General features: G+C 40.9%; 3 protein-coding genes across 5 annotated transcripts; 1 reads left to right on the forward strand and 2 right to left on the reverse strand.

Moving 5' to 3' along the window:
* Nucleotides 1-933: 933 nt before the first annotated feature.
* Nucleotides 934-2,340, reverse strand: LOC122405400. Of its 2 annotated transcripts, XM_043410102.1 has the most exons (4): nucleotides 2,324-2,340; nucleotides 2,201-2,254; nucleotides 1,997-2,059; nucleotides 934-1,079 (listed from the first exon to the last, which is right to left on the reverse strand). In XM_043410102.1, exons 1-4 carry the CDS (start codon nucleotides 2,338-2,340, stop codon nucleotides 974-976), a joined length of 240 nt encoding a protein of 79 aa, XP_043266037.1. In that variant the 3' UTR covers nucleotides 934-973. The 2 variants fall into 2 exon arrangements, 1 of the variants encoding a protein (XP_043266037.1); XR_006259765.1 differs by lacking the exons at nucleotides 1,997-2,059; nucleotides 2,201-2,254; nucleotides 2,324-2,340 and adding an exon at nucleotides 1,308-1,607 and having other exon boundaries at nucleotides 940-1,079.
* Nucleotides 2,341-7,908: 5,568 nt separating this feature from the next.
* LOC122405107 (general odorant-binding protein 56d-like) lies at nucleotides 7,909-8,936 on the reverse strand. Its single transcript, XM_043409619.1, has 5 exons — nucleotides 8,801-8,936; nucleotides 8,645-8,702; nucleotides 8,349-8,543; nucleotides 8,083-8,147; nucleotides 7,909-8,010 (listed from the first exon to the last, which is right to left on the reverse strand). The coding sequence occupies exons 1-5, from the start codon at nucleotides 8,852-8,854 to the stop codon at nucleotides 7,984-7,986; spliced, it is 399 nt and encodes a 132-aa protein (XP_043265554.1). The 5' UTR covers nucleotides 8,855-8,936; the 3' UTR covers nucleotides 7,909-7,983.
* Nucleotides 8,937-10,131: 1,195 nt separating this feature from the next.
* LOC122405129 (double-stranded RNA-specific editase Adar) lies at nucleotides 10,132-16,926 on the forward strand. Of its 2 annotated transcripts, none has more exons than XM_043409651.1 (8): nucleotides 10,132-10,518; nucleotides 10,611-10,687; nucleotides 10,774-10,897; nucleotides 11,040-11,870; nucleotides 12,001-12,386; nucleotides 12,498-12,792; nucleotides 12,888-13,078; nucleotides 13,192-16,926. In XM_043409651.1, the coding sequence occupies exons 4-8, from the start codon at nucleotides 11,228-11,230 to the stop codon at nucleotides 13,288-13,290; spliced, it is 1,614 nt and encodes a 537-aa protein (XP_043265586.1). In that variant the 5' UTR covers nucleotides 10,132-10,518; nucleotides 10,611-10,687; nucleotides 10,774-10,897; nucleotides 11,040-11,227; the 3' UTR covers nucleotides 13,291-16,926. The 2 variants fall into 2 exon arrangements, with proteins under 2 accessions (XP_043265586.1, XP_043265585.1); XM_043409650.1 differs by having other exon boundaries at nucleotides 10,774-10,834.
* Nucleotides 16,927-17,041: the final 115 nt, after the last annotated feature.

The raw sequence follows: 17,041 nt of genomic DNA on the forward strand, positions 1-17,041 counted from the left end.
ATAACTGTATCCGTAAGCAACCGGCGGCAGTGGTTTTTCGGGTGGACGATTCCGAGCATCCGGTTGGCTCGAACAGCAGCTAACTTGGTTGCAGCAGCCCCCGTTGCAGCACCGTCGTCTCCAAGAACAGCACCCGCTGTCGTTAACACCGGAGGCCCTCCTGTCGTAAATACACCGAGAATGGTTCGTTATTCGGGAGGGAGTTTCCCCATTCGTTTTCATTTACCCGATTGTTCTCGTAAACTTTGCTAATTAAAAATAATATCGAAGAGGATCGTAAAGAAAGTCTCACGGTGTATCGACGACTGTTAAACTTTCTCTTGGATAGGATGGAGCAGCAGCCGTAACCCCTTCGAGCAATGGTTTATACGTTCTGAAAGGAGAAAATTATCTATAATGATTACGCCGACCAGCAAATACCGCCGATTCGAAAGAACGAAATTAGAGATATGTGCTTAACTGCAGTGGTCGCACATGATACTCGAGCAATTTAGTTGTTCAAAAGATCCGATCGTTAACCGTTCAAACGACTGACTCTCTACGCTTATCGAACGTCATAGAATTGAACATCGTTGTAGAAATATTAAACTACTATGTTTGTTGCGTACGTACACTATCGACCATCTATGTATGTACATATATGTACAATACCCCTACCGATGCACGTCCAACGAACGTTTAATTTTAATTTTATTCCAACGATCGAAACATTATCAACGTTTTTATAACAAAGATACAGTTGTCTAGAATCGTTGATGCGATTTCTTTGCGTTTAAATTATCTCCTTGTTTTTTTTTCTTTTATTCTTTCCAGAGCAGATAACAGCACAGTATAAGTTTAAGTAACAATGCATATTTAAGTATTTCGACGAAAGGGTTTTATATGAAATGATATTACATCGATTAGTAAAATAACAATAAATTATTATTATCGTTGTTGTTTTATAAACGATCGTTGGCGGGTCTAGTAGACTTTATTTCCTTTCGGCGCAACATCTAGACGGAGTTTCCGGTTCTTTCGGTTTTCCTTTATCCTTACAGCAACCGGACATACAACAGCCACCGGCCGCCTCCCTGGCTCTGAAAACGACACAAATTTCGATTTACCTTTCACTTATCGATCGTTGCTTACTTTGTCGAATAAATATTTATCTAGTCTTATCTGACGTTATCGCGTCGCGTCGCGTCGCGTCGCGTCGCGTCGCGTCGCGTCGCGTCGCGTTCTCTTATTTCCTAATAAATAAATCATTTTTTTTGGACGTTATTCCAATACACCCGTATGGCCGGCGAGTTTACCGTTCAACGCACAAGTGTTTACCCTTTTGTTCAACCCCTTTGAGGACAAGCTTTGTTTAAAAAGTTCGAGGCTGGTTACTTTCCCTGGGCGCAACAATGTTTTGGTTCCTTTGGTCCATTCCCGCCGGTACAACACCCTCCTTCCTCCTGTGTTCCGGAACAGCATTTCGAACCGCAACAACCGCCGACTGTCTTTTTCTCTCTGCACACATTCAGTCGAGTAATTCAGTTACGACATTTTATTATTACGCACGAACAAACCTTTCGTACATAATTTTTAATTTACGTTGGATACGCGCGCTGCGAACTATTCTCTTATTGTATCGTGTAATCTTAAATTAAAGCTTATCGATTCGCAACTAGTTTTTCGCGCGTGTTGTCGCGATCGGACGAGACAGTTGGCTGGCTGGTTGGCCGGCCTGCCTCTTTGGCGTTGAACACATCCTACGTTTATAATTATCATCGCAGTTCGCTGATGGCCATACAGGTATTAAACATTATCTTTTCGACGTATGGAGATGGAAACTGTTACGAATCGACCATTTTTGGTATCGAACGGAACCCTGAACAGAGGTTCTCTACGTCCGAACAGAACGACGATCGATATTAAGCGCGCGTCGATATGTAACAGCAACCGAGAGACATTTGAATTTGCTAGGTGTTCGGAGGAGCAGAATTCGTTGGAGTAAGAAAAATCATACTTCCTCGAGCAACAGCCACCAAAGTCTTTATCCTTGCCCTCGCCGCCATTCTTTTTCTCGCCACTGTGGACACAAGGTAAAAAAATGTGTTATCTCGAAGAAAGGAATACATATATGTACATATAAATATACTGGCAACGTGTCGAGCGTATTTAAGTGTATTTTCTATAATAGATATGTATAACGTATCGATGGCACGCTCACTGTTCGCATTTACACGTCACTTGACCCGCGTATCCTTTCTGGCTGGTAACTTTTCTACAAACGAGAGAAACGTTTCGTTGGTCGTTACTGGTAATTTGATCGTAATAATAAATCGAGACTCACGAGCAATGATCGCACATGATGAATTCTCTATCGTCTATAAACTCGCGTCTTTGAAATGAAGAAAAATCACGGTAATTTACTCGGAGAGACTGAAAATTTGGAGGTTCGTCGATAAATGTGTCGACTGGTTGATTATTATTCTCTTGACGCAAACAAATGTACCGATCGCGTTTCTTCATTTATTTCGACCGGCAGTAGTTTTTCAATGCGCGTAACCGCTCGATTTCATCGGAAATTCGAATCGCGCGAACACGAAAACCCCCCTAATTACCCATCTTTGATCAAATTAGCAAGAACCGCGTGTACCAGCATATTTATTTATTCATTTCTCGGAAACGACGGAGCAATTTCTCTGACAATATTTAAGAAGAAGCTGCAATGTGGGTTAGTCGGCACCCGATCGCAAACACAAAGTGCTGTTTCACAATTACCATTGGATCGTAACGGTCGCGTGAATATACATATTAATTAACCTCAGGTTCGCGGTGAGTACGCGGCGCTGCTCCGCGCCGCGCCGCGCCGCGCCGGCATTATCCGACAACGGGGTGTTGCTGGGACACACAGACAGCAACTTATGTATGATAGACACCCACTATGTATTTCGAATTGTTGGTATACAGCCTGATCCATATTGCTGAAACTGTTGTTCGATAGATTGTTAAAATCACGTCTTGTTGTTTCTCGAGACGGTACCCGAAGGGCTAAATACTCTTATCGGATCTTTGCAACATTATTTTCAAACGAAAACGTATCGAGTATAGTATATGTAGAGTTATCAAGGTGATTTATTCGAAACGAACAAAATCTTTTCCACGTATGCATAGATAGTTTTTCGCGAATCGTTGTATCTACATACATACATATGTATGTATACATATGTATTTCGTAAGGTCGATAGGAGGAAGGATTTTTCGACTCCCGTGGCAATAGCGGGGGGGTCGGGTGGTTTTATTTTCTTACAAGTCGGCCGACGACTTTCATCCTCGATAGGAAATACATTACACACATTTTAGATATGAATATTTCTAAACGAACTAGTTTTCGGGATTCTGTAATCGCAGGGTGCAGTTATACGGTATCTGTCTCTCGGGAAATAGCTCGCATTCGGTACAATACGGTAAAATGTTTCGATCGTACGGAAATTAAAGGGACGCGAAACAACATTTTCCCCGCTTATTTATCATTTTCTGGTTCGAACGGCAGCCAGAATACAGAATATTACGTTACCAAGTGAAACGAGCTGAAACGTTTGCACCAGATGGAATGCACCCACGAACCCGCTCGAATGAAACGGAATAAAATTTTGACGATAAAGCTAGACGAAATTGCAAATATTTTCCCTCGTTTGAGCAAATCTGAAAAAGTGAAACGCCATAAGAGTAAACTTTACAGAGATTCGATTCGATTCGATTCGATTCGATTCGATTCGTTTCGATTCGATTTATGAAATCGGAGTGCGGGAAATTACGTACCTTGTAAAGATGCTGAGCAAAATGATCATTAAAATTGTCATTGTTTATACTTTCTCCTCTCAACTTACATTTCTCCCTGATTCTATTCTTTGACCGAACGTATCGTGCGGTATCTGTACGATTGTGCCAAAATCAGATTTTCTACAATGGTAATATCTGACCGTGATCTGGAGTTTGATGTATTGCTCGCGAGTCTAGCAATAGATAAAATTTTCGAGAAATATCGGAAAATTAGCTAAACACTGTAAGAATTAAGATGGTCGTTGGTCTTTAAGATCAGCGACGTAACGAAACCTAGTCCCTTGGTTAATAAAGTTTAAATTAAGCTTAAATCAAGCACGAGAAACATTGCTAGACAGTTGATTAATTACCGGGGTGATAAAAGGGCAGTCGCGGCCAACGAGATTGAAAAACTTGTCGTACAATGGAGAGAATTTCATTTTCCTTGGCGATTTTATTCGACGTGTCCTCGGTGGTAAGTTGTACGAAGGCCAAGTAGAAAATTTTCGTGCATATACACGTAAACCGAATGTCGGCCAATCGGCCAATCGGCCAATCGGCCAATCGGCCAATCGGTCGGAACACGACAGACAAATTTATAGTTGGGGTAAAAAGCGTCAACAGATTGTTGGAAAAACGCCAACATACCCACTTTCGATCCTTTTTCACGAAAACGAATATCACACCCACCGATCTTTGACCGATTACATGTATCTATATTTGCATAAATCTCTGTTTTTACTCTGCAGTTTTCGCTGCGATGCGCCTGTTTCCGATGGATTTCGCGCGGCATCATTCAAACATTTTCAATCGTCGCGATCTACGAATCTCTTTAACCGAGATATTGAAAATAGGAAACTATAGCATGAAATATCCAAGATACCAGTACCGTATGTATCATGGATATGTAGGTACGCGTGCAAATTCAATGCGTATCTGTGTTTCATTGCTTATCATTGCTTATCGAGCATTACACTTAAGCTTTGAACGCGGATCAAATTACACGCGTACATCTTCTATTTTCGATGAAAATATGTACCGTTCTCTTACAACACCAACATACTATGTATAATAGAATTTCTCGTCTGAATTTCTGTATCCCGTGCGAAAGATTGCCGCTTGCGCGTATCGATTACTTTTTCTTTCAATTTGCTAACCTTACCGACATTGATGGTTAGGTGAAACAGTTCCCAGAGTCGCCGTTTTTAAACGTAGAGTGCGCAACAAAACAATTCGCTTCTCACCGAGTCGATACTTTAGTTTTATCGGATCACAGACGAGGTATACGAGTAGACAGCTTACACCTTATGAACTTTCCTGGCCCAATCTGACTGTCATACCGACCTAAAAATCGAGTGAGGTGATTTTAGCCTCCTCTTCTCATGGATGGCGGTCAGTCGAGAAACTCACCGAATCAGTGTGATAAGCAAACAGACTAGTTGCGTGTAAATGCATACGAGTTGACAAGTACGAATTATTCGCGATTCTTTGATCAGTTAAAGTTGTAAATAATTTGCGTGTAATCATCAAAGTGAATAATGTTAAGAGATTCAAGAATCTTGTCATCTGCTAGTACAAGTCGAGATAAGTGTGAGTTATATTTCATTTGTACATTATATCGGCATCCATCGGTATGATTCGAAAATCAAGGTACATATTTACTTTGTTCTAGCAACTGTTTGTTCGTTTGTTTTGTATCCGCGGTTTCTACCTGAGGCATCCCTCGGGTTCGTAATATGTACAAGCTTCGCGAGACATCGGAACTTCCCCCGCCCCGGCCCGCCGCGTAATTCGCGAGCGGTTACCGGACGCAGACGAAGGCCCGTCATTAACCTAGCAAGACGTGTCAAGACGTACCGGCACCGGCACCGGCACCGCCGCGCCGCGTCGCGGCGTGGCGTGGCGTGGCGTGGCGTGGCGTGGCGTGGCGCTTCGCGACCGAGGTGCGTAATTCTAATCTGTTAATCCTTCCATTATTACTACATACGTTTTATTTACGATCTCTTGCAATACGATTTCGATTTAATCATTACTATAATAACAGATCGCGTTAGAATATAAGTAGAATATGTATAGATTATAAGATAAAGAAGCGTTCTCCAGCGTGTTATTAAATACTACCGAAGCGTGTGCGTACATTCAAGTACGAATGATGAATATTAAGGTACATATTAGTATTCTGATATGCAAGGTCCATACGTGCAGTTGCATTATCAAGCGTTATCATAATAAAAGCATCCATTTAAGAAGAAACGATTAATAATTAAGTACATATTGGTACTTGAATAATCAGGATTCGTATGTGCAGTAGCACATTCCAATTTTGCTTCTAAAAAACATGTGGTGAATTATCTCACACGTATCGATATTTTGTTAGGTTTTTCATCCTTGTGATCGGGCAGTTGTTTCAAGAACTCGACCTTTCTAGCTCGTTTCGAACTCGTTTCGATAGCTTCTCTTTGTTAGATAGGTATTCGAATTCCTCTTGTACGGACTTTTGAACGGAGGCGAATAACATTTCTAAAAACGGTACTCGGACATCGAGATAAAAGTATAACGATGTAGGTTGGCAGAAGACGCGGGCGGGGGTAAAATGACCAAAATCGAGTAAGGTCGCGGCTGCTCCTTTTCTCGCCGCCTGTCTATCCGGCTGGAAAATTTGGCGAGGTCGGATTAATCCCGGAGTCGGGGATTACCGTCTAGATCTACCCTTTAGATTAGAGGGTTAACCTCGCCGCATAACTGTCCTCTTCGTATCCGTTGCTTTAATAATAGTGTTTTGCTAAAGCGAACAGACCGCTCTCGCGCGCGCTCCTAATCTATACGGTAAAGTTTTCTTAATTTTATCACAGACCAGGTATACCATACCTCGTCCTCTGTGATTTCCCTAAACTTATCTTACCCACTCTTCCTATCCTTTTTCGTTATACCTCTGCGTGTACTACTTTCACGTTACTCTTTCGTAACCAGTCAAGTTTTCGTATTCGGAATATGAAGTGAATATCGGGAATAAAGGCAATAATGCGCCAATAGAATGCGAACAAAGTATTCCTTTGTTACTTTCGGTATATTGAATAAACTTTTTCTACAGAGTTGTATGGTTTCGCTAGTGGCATTGTACAGCCAAGGTATTTTCATCCTATGGGAAAACTTTAACAACAACGGTAACTCTATTATGCCCGTTCTCGAAGCAAGACCAACTTTTACGAACCGACGCTTCTTTTTTTTTTTTTATCGTCTATAATAAAGGACATCAAGATGAGCCGTTTCTAGCGGGATACATACACCGTATCAGGAATAAGAATTTTCGAAAGGCTTAAAGACTGTTGTTTGGTTAGCTAAAGTTGAAAGAGACCGGGAAACAAGAAGGCGTGCCGAGTGGGCCATCGTTATCGTCCGTCGTTCACTCGCCACCACCATCCTTTTCTTGTCTAGTCTTTTCTCTTTTTCCTTTTTTCCCCTCTTGTTTCCTCTTTTTTCCTCTTTTTTCCTCTTTTTTCCTCTTTTTTCCTCTTTTTTCCTCTTTTTTCCTCTTTTTTTCTCTGCCCACTTTTTCTACTCGGATTCACTAGGCGACGCCTCTTTTTTCGTCACTGCGAACAATTCACCCTTGCTCTTTCTCCTACGCATGTTGTTCGCTCACGCTCGCAGTTATTTCCACCATCCCTGACCATCCTCGCCTCTGTCCCTTCAACCCGCCGCGGCGACCCTACTCTTTCTCTGCGCGGAGAGCTTAGGGATTGTTTTAATACCCCGATGGGCAGAACTGTGACCCAGTTCCATACCGGTGGAATATAGCACGACCTAAGCTACGTTTTGAAAAGTCAGCCAAAGGCACGTCGTGCTCGAAATCGTCCCATCCACGAAGCGAAGCACGTTCCTCGTCGGACACGAGACAGTTACCTTGTTGCTACCTTGGACGATTATTACCAACCCGCGTCTCTCTATTCCTCTACACAACACACAAACGATTATTACTTCCTCTTTACTATTTTTCAACCACCACCACCACCACCACCACCACCACCACCACGAAAGATGTTGCCTGTAAAATCTATCGATTGCATTCGTTCAAATTTTCCTTTCTATATTTTTAATTAAATAATTATTATGCGACGGTGATAGAACGTAACGCTTTCTTTCTGTTTAAAACTCGTACGGTATAGAGATAGAAGGAACGTCCTTTCTCTAGAGGAATGGAACACTGCGCAGGATCTAGAAATGGAAAATGCACCTACTAATTTCTCGGTTGAAAGTTGACATTTTTTCAAATTAAAATCCACCTACCTCTGGATGGTGTTTAACGTAACATTTAACAATTTCAAAGGCCTTGTCGCAATGATCGGTTCCGGCTGAAACCAGTGTCTGTCTTTATCGAAGATAACACGCATTATGTATTCGACAAGTTAGAAAAGATCGGTAAACGAGGAGGACACACCCCGTTGAACCAACATACGTATGTATGTACATATGTATACGATACTCCTATCGCAGAAATCTTGTCCGACTTGTCGAGTCATTATGCACCGTATACCTTGCATGTAGGTACTCACGGACAGATTTACATTCGTTGAACAACTTTTTCGAAGAGTCTTGTAAACTTGGAGGAAGATGCCGCAACGCTCTCTGCACGTCTATCTCCGCGTTTCTGTCCAAAATCCCGTTCTTCGTCATAAAGCATTTCAAGTAACACTTCAATTTTTCATCTTTCTGCTCAAAGTCTCCGGCCTTCATCCTCTTTAATGCGGCTAAAAGTGTCGAAACAGAGAAAGAAACATTATGTATAGGTACTCTTTGATGATTTTTTTTTTCGAGCGCAATCGTTGCGATGATGCCTAATAGAGAGTACCCCACGAAACTTTCGTCTCCTTTCGGCAGTCCTTTCTGATGTCAGCTGCAACCCATACCTAACACGGAACAAGAATTTTTGTTAAACAGACCTTAAGACCAGTAAGATCTTAAGACGAACTTTATTTAAGCCAGATTCTTCCCCTACGCCGCTTACCAATAAGATTAAAATGGTTGTTAGGACGAGAAGAAACCGACGATTACCAAACATTTTTATCCGATTCTCGATTCTCGATTCTCGATTCTCGATTCTCGATTTCGCGAACGACCGCACGATCTCGCTTCAAAGAAACTGCCAACCAACAGAAATTCTGAACAAATTAATCGATCGGCTCGACACTTTATTATCGGCTCGATAGCCAATTGTTGTGCGACCGTTTCTATAAACGTACAGATTAATCAAGTCGAGAAACAGCGCCAGCACCGATCGATCCAACGATCCAGTTTTACGATCAATCAAGAGAACGAACTCTCAAAGCATTTCGATCTCAGAAGCCGTTACACGCTCGAGTCATGAAATATACTCGTGGCAAAATAATATTCGTTACCGATCCGAACATGTTTATCAAACTTGCATCAGAATTGAATTTGTTCGACCGACGATCCGAGAAGGTGCGATTTATAATCGGATTCAATTCGGTTATTCGAAACATTTGCCGTGTTTGGGGTTCGGTGAGTAGTCGACCAGGACCATGTTTTCTAAAGTTTTAGTCAAGGCCAGTATGGGCAAAAAATACCGTACAGTATACGGACTGTCCTGTCGGCCGGGCCAGGCGTGTTCGACTTTGCACATACATATGTACCTACATACATACTTACGTATGTATAGATGGGGGCCGCCTGCCTCTCTTGTTCTCCTCGTACATATGTAGTTAGTTTTGTACCAGGGCACAGCAGCTGCCTGCCAGCTACCTTGCCAACGACCTGCACAAAGTCCTGCACGTGTTTATTTGACAGAGATTCGTTGGAATCTTAAACACGTACTTACCTACTTGTACGTATTTTTTCTCGAGTTTTGAAATAAAGTAGCCTTAAGTAGAGCTACGCTTCTAATCTAAGAAAATCGAAACGAGCACGCCTCAATCACGGATCAAACACGCTTTTATTCGAGGTTCGAGGGTAGTGGAGAGTTTAGTGGAGAGTACAGAGAACTCGCCGTAAACGGTTAACAAATTTTCGTGAAACATTGTTCCAGTGTTGATGCGATAGACTGATATGTAGGTCGAGTGCCCTTTTCATTCAACTTAAACATTCGTTCTTTCTTTATTCTTAAACCTTTGGAATCGTTATCGGTAGGAAATATTTTCAGATCGTCTTTCCATCTTGGTCGCATCTTAAACTCGTTCCGCATCGTTGGCCTAATTCTAGATTCCAGAAGACCGTCCCAAGTTACGTATCTTTGTAATTTACTCAACGTGCGACTCCGTGCGAGTTTCTTTGTCGCGTGCGTATGCGTAGTATTATGCGCAGTAAACAACCCGCGTTCAAGAACGCAAGGTGTTTCTCTCTAGCGTGAAATTAATTTGAATAAATAAAAGAAATGCTGCGCTAGTAGCCACAACGAGTTTCTACGTGTGATCGTGGGCCAAACATTCGTTGTGTATCGCGTGTATCGCGTGTATCGCGTGTGTCGCTTTCGCGTAATATCTTACTTAGTTTGACGAGACGTGCGAGAAATTAGGTTATGTGTCGGATCTTTGAAAAAACAGCAGTGGCGCTGCGGGCATCGCCGCGCAAGTACAATTAAAATCAATGTAACAGTGCAGTGTTTCGGGACGGACATTTCTTCAGAGCATTTTTCAACGCATTTGCTCCAACAAGAAATGTCAAACGGATTAACGATGTTAAATAATGATAAGGGTGCCAACGAGACAAGTATGACTTTCCTATATCGATTTTTTAATTCAAACATCGAACATATACGTTTCTCGTTACATTATCGTTCTTTCATATTCTATATTGTTTAGACCGCAACGCGTCTACGGTTAGTCCTACCGCTACCGTGTCTCTTGCGGAGGGAATGCACAAGGGACACTTGACAGGGGTGAGTTTTACTTAACAAAAGGTTATTTTTGGATGAGGAAATTATTCGTTTAATTCTATAGTACTAACTGGCTCTTCTCTTCGCAGATGGAGCAACCAAGTATCGCGAGGTCCACGTTGAAGAGACCGGCCGAATCGGATCCCGAAGGTCAGTGGCTGATCGTACCGTTCTATCCGATGTTAGCCAACGATACTTAGTTATTAGGCACGCGTGCGTATTAAAATTGATATTTTAGTAGAAAGAACCGCAACACAGACCCCCTTAAAAGTATTCCAGGTCTAAGGTCTTCTCGGTCGTGGAGAATCTTTAGCCGAGCATCCGACAAATTGATCCGTCTTTCTTATTTTACCAGGTAGAATCAATCCAAAAAAACGTCACAAGAATCCACAGCCCAAGAATGCGGTGTGCGCCTTGAACGAATTAAAAACCGGTGCGGTGTACAAAGTTGTCGACCAGACTGGTCCGACTCATGCCCCGATATTTACAATCGCCGTACAGATAGACGGACAAACTTACGAAGGGAAAGGTCGTACAAAAAAAATGGCTAAACATGCTGCCGCTGAACTTGCTTTAAGGAACATCATTCAATTCAGAAATACGCCGGAGGTTCATCAGGCGATCAACACTTGTCAGCCTTCGATACCTCTTGAACCAGATTTTACAAGCGACGTGACGGAACGCGATAATCATCTGGTTAATGCGTTCAAAACGTTGAGTCAAGAACCAAAAAGCACAAATAAATTTTTAGAAAAAGGTCCTGTAGCGCTTATTAACGAATTGTATCCCGGTGTTGTATACAAATGTGTGTCGGACAACGGTGAAAGTTACGCAAAATTCACGATATCGGTGTCTATCGATGGAGAAACATTTGAGGGAACCGGGCCAAGCAAAAAATTAGCGAAAGCTGCCGCGAGCAAAGCAGCTTTGGCTAAATTGAGAAACGTCCACAGTTCCTCCTTTTGCATACCGCTTCCGGTTCGCGTTCTGCCAAATTTCTCCAATAGTGGACATTGGCAGGACCAGATGCAATTGCCTCAAATGTTAGCCGACAAAATTGGAAAAATGGTCAATCAGAAATTTAGCGAGCTTATTCAGTCTAAGCCGCAGCACGCCCGACGTAAAGTTCTAGCGGGTATTGTTCAAACCAAAGGTTCCGAAGCTGAACTGATATGCGTAACAACCGGTGAGAGATCATTTTTTTTTTACATGTCTCATTCTTTCTGCACTATACCATATCTAGATCCATTTAACAAGAAATTGCTTTATTCCTTTCTTTTCCTCTCTATTTTTTTTTTTCTTATTTTAAACGAAAGGTACCAAGTGTGTATCTGGAGAACATTTAAGCGTGAGTGGCGGTGCTCTGAACGACTGTCATGCCGAAGTGGTCGCGCGGAGATGTTTGTGCGAGTACTTGTACAAACAGCTGGAACTTTATACAGAAACTCACGCTGCAGAGTCTATTTTAGAACCTGCTAAGAAAGGATACAAGTTGAGACAAGGCATTCAATTTCATTTATATATAAATACCGCTCCGTGCGGTGACGCGAGAATTTTCTCGCCACACGAGGAGAACGAGTCTGTTGACAAACACCCGAACCGAAGAGCAAGAGGACAATTGAGGACGAAAATAGAGTCCGGGGAAGGGACGATTCCTGTGAAAAGCAGCGAGGGTATTCAAACGTGGGACGGTGTACTTATGGTACGCGATCGGTGTTTGGTGTTTGGTGTTTTTCGCACCGTGCAACCAATACACCACTATTTTACCTTGCCCTTATACTCGTACCCGACGAATATTTCTTTAATTTTATAGGGCCAAAGACTGCTAACGATGTCGTGTTCGGACAAAATAGCTCGGTGGAACGTTCTTGGTGTGCAAGGTGCACTTCTAAGCCACTTCATCGAGCCAATTTACTTCCACAGCATCGTTCTTGGCAGTCTATTGAACCCAAGTCATATGTACAGAGCGGTCTGTGGTCGTATCGAAAACACAATTCAAGGTCTACCGCCACCATATAGGCTTAACAAGCCACTAATGAGTCTCATCACATCCTCGGAAGTTAGGCAACCCGGAAAGGCGCCTAATTACAGCGTTAATTGGACTATCGGTACGATATAGTGACGACCGATTAGAGAGAGAGAGAGAGAGTGAGTACGAGTACCTAGCGAGACTCTTGGTTGTAAATATTTCGTGTGTTCTCAGGTCAAACCGAAGCCGAAGTAATCAACTGTACAACAGGAAAGGACGAACTGGGTAAACCGTCCAGAATATCCAAGCAAGGACTCTTTAGAAGATTTTACAATTTACTAGGTAAACTCGATACGATAGACGATGCAGACAAGAATCGGTGTCGTCATTATTTAGACGCTAAATCTTCTGTACAGAATTATTCGGTAAGTTTCGACACATGTACTTTATTATCGACAACTAGTCGGAAATAGTAGTACACGTGGTATCTATCTACAGTATATAATTGTGTTTCGTTTACAATGTTTGTGTGTAACAGCTTGCCAAGCATCAGTTAAAGGAGGCTTTTGTAAAAGCACACCTCGGCAGTTGGGTTAAAAAACCTATCGAACAAGACATGTTCGAAGTCGATATCTGACTAAATCAGAGTACCGATGACATCTCGACGGATGATACGGAATTTCGGGTGACAGATTATGTAGTTCCTACTGCAAACTAGATCGCTCGTTCAGCGTGTTATGATATGGCAGAATGCGGCATCAGTAAAGCATAAATCGTAGGATCTAATGCGCGTCTCTCTTCGACATTCCGTTTTGTGATATCTTGTCGTCATCGCATATATCGTGTTCAGAAAGCATAATAAAGGCGAGCTCCTCGTCGGAGCTATTTTCTTTTCGAACCGTCGAAGGTTTTACGATTCCGAAAGTTGCTCAGTTTTAACGTACGGCCATTCCATGCTAAATCGATCATTTTCTTCCCCTCGATGTCTCGGATTTTCTTCAAATTTTTTCAAATAAATTCATCCTGGACCTTATACCTTATATGTATGTATATCGGACGGTACGATATTTTCGGTTTATTTAAAATTTTCCTGGAAAATACACAACAGGCCTGACGGTTTTTCGGAAAATTCAATTACTTTTACCCGAAAATTTTTATTTCCGAAACTATTCGTCTTATCGAAATGCTTTTTTTCTTTTCTTTTCTTTTTCTTCCCCGAAAAGAAGATTTACCTTTCTAAATAAATTTTCTCCGGAATGGAACATTCTAAATAAATAAATAGTAGGATAGGATCGGACCATATTTTTTCGATTAAACATGATACGTTGAATGTTTAAGGGAATCGGAAACATGGAGGGTAATGAAAAAAGCGATCGATTTCGCATGGAATTAGCCCATAGGGTAACCAAGTGGCACGTTTCGATACTTCGAATTTTAATCTTAATCGTTATAGCGTAAATTTCGACAGTTTTTATAGATTGGTAGTAGGACAACACGAATCGCATTGAAACGATTTCGTTTCGCGACAGAAATCGGACAGAAATTGGACAGAAATTGGACAGAAATTGGACAGAAATTGGACAGAAATTGGACAGAAATTGGACAGAAATTGGACAGAAATTGGACAGAAATTGGAGACAGAAATCGGACGGAAATCGGACGGAAGAAGAGGTTGTACGTAGCGATTGCAGAATTTACGTCGCCTCGTCGTATCCGAGATCTGTTTTTACGAAAGAATGATTCAGCACATATCCGTACGTCAGTCTTCTTCTTGTTATCAGGAAATTTTCTTGTAACGGGTCTTTTAACATGAAACGATAAACGACCTTGAGGTGTAGTTGTGTTTCGTGCCGCTTATACAAAAACGAAACGAAAGAGTTTAAAATTGAAGAACATCTCGAGATTTGACTCGTGCCTGCAGTATTTTTCTCTAGTCATTAAATGTACGATAGTGACGATGATAATAATAAGCATCGCGTTACATCCCGGAAGGCTGTGACCGAGTATAGAAATTCATCGACGTTCAGGAGGAGACTATTATTGCAAGAAATGGTAAAAGAACGGTATAGGAATCGATTCCTTGTCGGCGTGTCAAATCTTTTCTCCCCCATAATATACATACAACTGTATAGAAAGTATAGAAAGTGTTTAAAGAAAAAAGTTAGAAACTTTTTCGGCAGCTATCGTTACTCTTCCAACAGGTAACAATCTCTTGTGCACCTTTATAACACTAAATACTTATCGACACATGGAAGGGAGGGGTTGTCTACGCAAAGTGTTTGCGTAGCGTCGTTTGCTTCGCTATTCTCATTGTCAATACCATGTATGCACGTTGGCATACCGATCGAAGAGTTTGTTGGGTCTCGTATCTTAATAGGAAAATATGATATGTGTTTTAAGGTGCAACGTTTAAGAATTGTTCACTTGTTCGGATGAACGGTACCACGAGCCATAAAAGTTTCCAACTGCCTCTTTCACGAAGAGAAGTAATTTATTTTCGTGGGACACCAGACGTTTTCTTATTACGTATTTACTTGGATGTACGTAGCGTAATCGTCGACAAAGAATTGGCTCCCAACAGGTCGATGTTATTACCATTGGGTTTTCATAGGGAGCAAATGGAAGTTTTATGCGTGACTAATGTATGCTTGAAGTAAAGATATGGATGGATATAATACGAGTCAATAAGTAAACGTCTAAGTACAGTACGGTTAATAGTTTAGAAAATCCTAAGATCATTGCCTCACTGTGCCAGTATTAAATACACGATTAATGCAATTCTGCCGTAGTGACACACTGCCCGGTGTCGGTCCAGTTTTGCGTGAGAAACTCGGCAATTGCGTACGAAACGAATTTCGTTTCGAAAGTATTAGACGAGCATTATCGGAGGCTTTCGTTTACGCGGTCGAAACGTACAAGCGACTACTTTGCGTTAAATTAGTGCAAATACCGGCGACGGATATTTATTTTACATACCGATCAAACCATCGATACATGTATCAAATCAAACTAATTAGTTTTTCATTCATTTTTCATTTATTTCTGTTATTTTCTTTAATTTACGCAAAGGTTCGAGTAGCGTGAAAAAATATTTGTGCCAATGGAAATATAATGCCAATGATTTAATTAATCACCGGATCAGTTAACGTTTGACCGCACGTCGCCGGATACAGGGTCTAATCCGACCTAGAATTTCATTTAATTGTAATTTCGAATATTCCGTTGGCTCGAGCGTTTCTTTCATCACTCTGTAGATTGAGAAGAAGGAAGCAACACGAGGACGGTGTTTTTGATAGTTTATTACCATAGTACAGCCAATGGATCGAAATAGTATTTCGAGGTATTCGTCGAGCGAAGGTAAACTGACATTTTTCCTAATTTTAACGAGTACTAAACACGAGCGTCATTAACGATAGATTTTTCTGGCAGCTTTGCTAACGAACAAACAAGTTTTGCAAAAACAAACTGTTTTTGCCATGGTCGCTTGCTTCTCTTGCCTTTGTATACATACATATATTATACGTTAATTAAATATTTCCAAACACCAAAGTTACGTAACTTAGTATTCACGAATTACCAAAAAATAATTTAACGTTAACGGCAACACACTCGGATTTTGCTCAACGATCATTTTCCGCTATATGTATAATTTTTTCCAAAATTTTTCTCTATATCTTTCTTTATAACGAACTTATTAAACGGGATTCCTTTTTAATATATCAGAACGCATATTATAGTTGGCAAATATATAAATTTTATTTATTTAATGTACATAGTTTTTTCCACATTAGAACTATAAAAGAATTAAAAGAGCGATTATATCAGAGGAATGGAAAAGTATAACACAGGAATATTAAAAAAAAAATTATATCTGATATACCAAAACGTGTACACGAAGTCATAAGACAGAAGGGATAACCAACCAAATATTGATATTACAATAGTATTGTTAAAAATACATACATATGTATATTTCGTATACTATAACCAGTTGACTGTCCGAATATTTTCTCCAGTACAAAACGTCGGCATTATTTACTTTACCGATTGTTACGCAAAGATTATGTGCATTAAATAAATAAAATTTATGTTTTTATCACCTACAATAAGTGTTTTAATCTATTAAAAAACAATTTGGTCAATAGCTTCATTATAAAGAAATATACAATAGAGCAATAATGTTCGGAAATTGTTCGAATATTAATTCGAGTCACTGTATGTACATACACAATTGGTTAAACACACTCCCCCCTACACACACACACAGAGAGAGAGAGAGAGAGAGAGAGAGAGAGAGAAGGAGGCGGGTGATTTATAAATACATACATGTCCTTATTGCAAGGGATAAATGTGTAAAGTAATAGAAAACATCGTTAGGAAGACATGCG

This window comes from Colletes gigas, unplaced genomic scaffold (assembly GCF_013123115.1).
Source record: "Colletes gigas isolate AHSC1104 unplaced genomic scaffold, ASM1312311v1 Colletes_gigas_Sc00004, whole genome shotgun sequence".
Taxonomy (NCBI): Eukaryota; Metazoa; Arthropoda; class Insecta; order Hymenoptera; family Colletidae; genus Colletes; species Colletes gigas.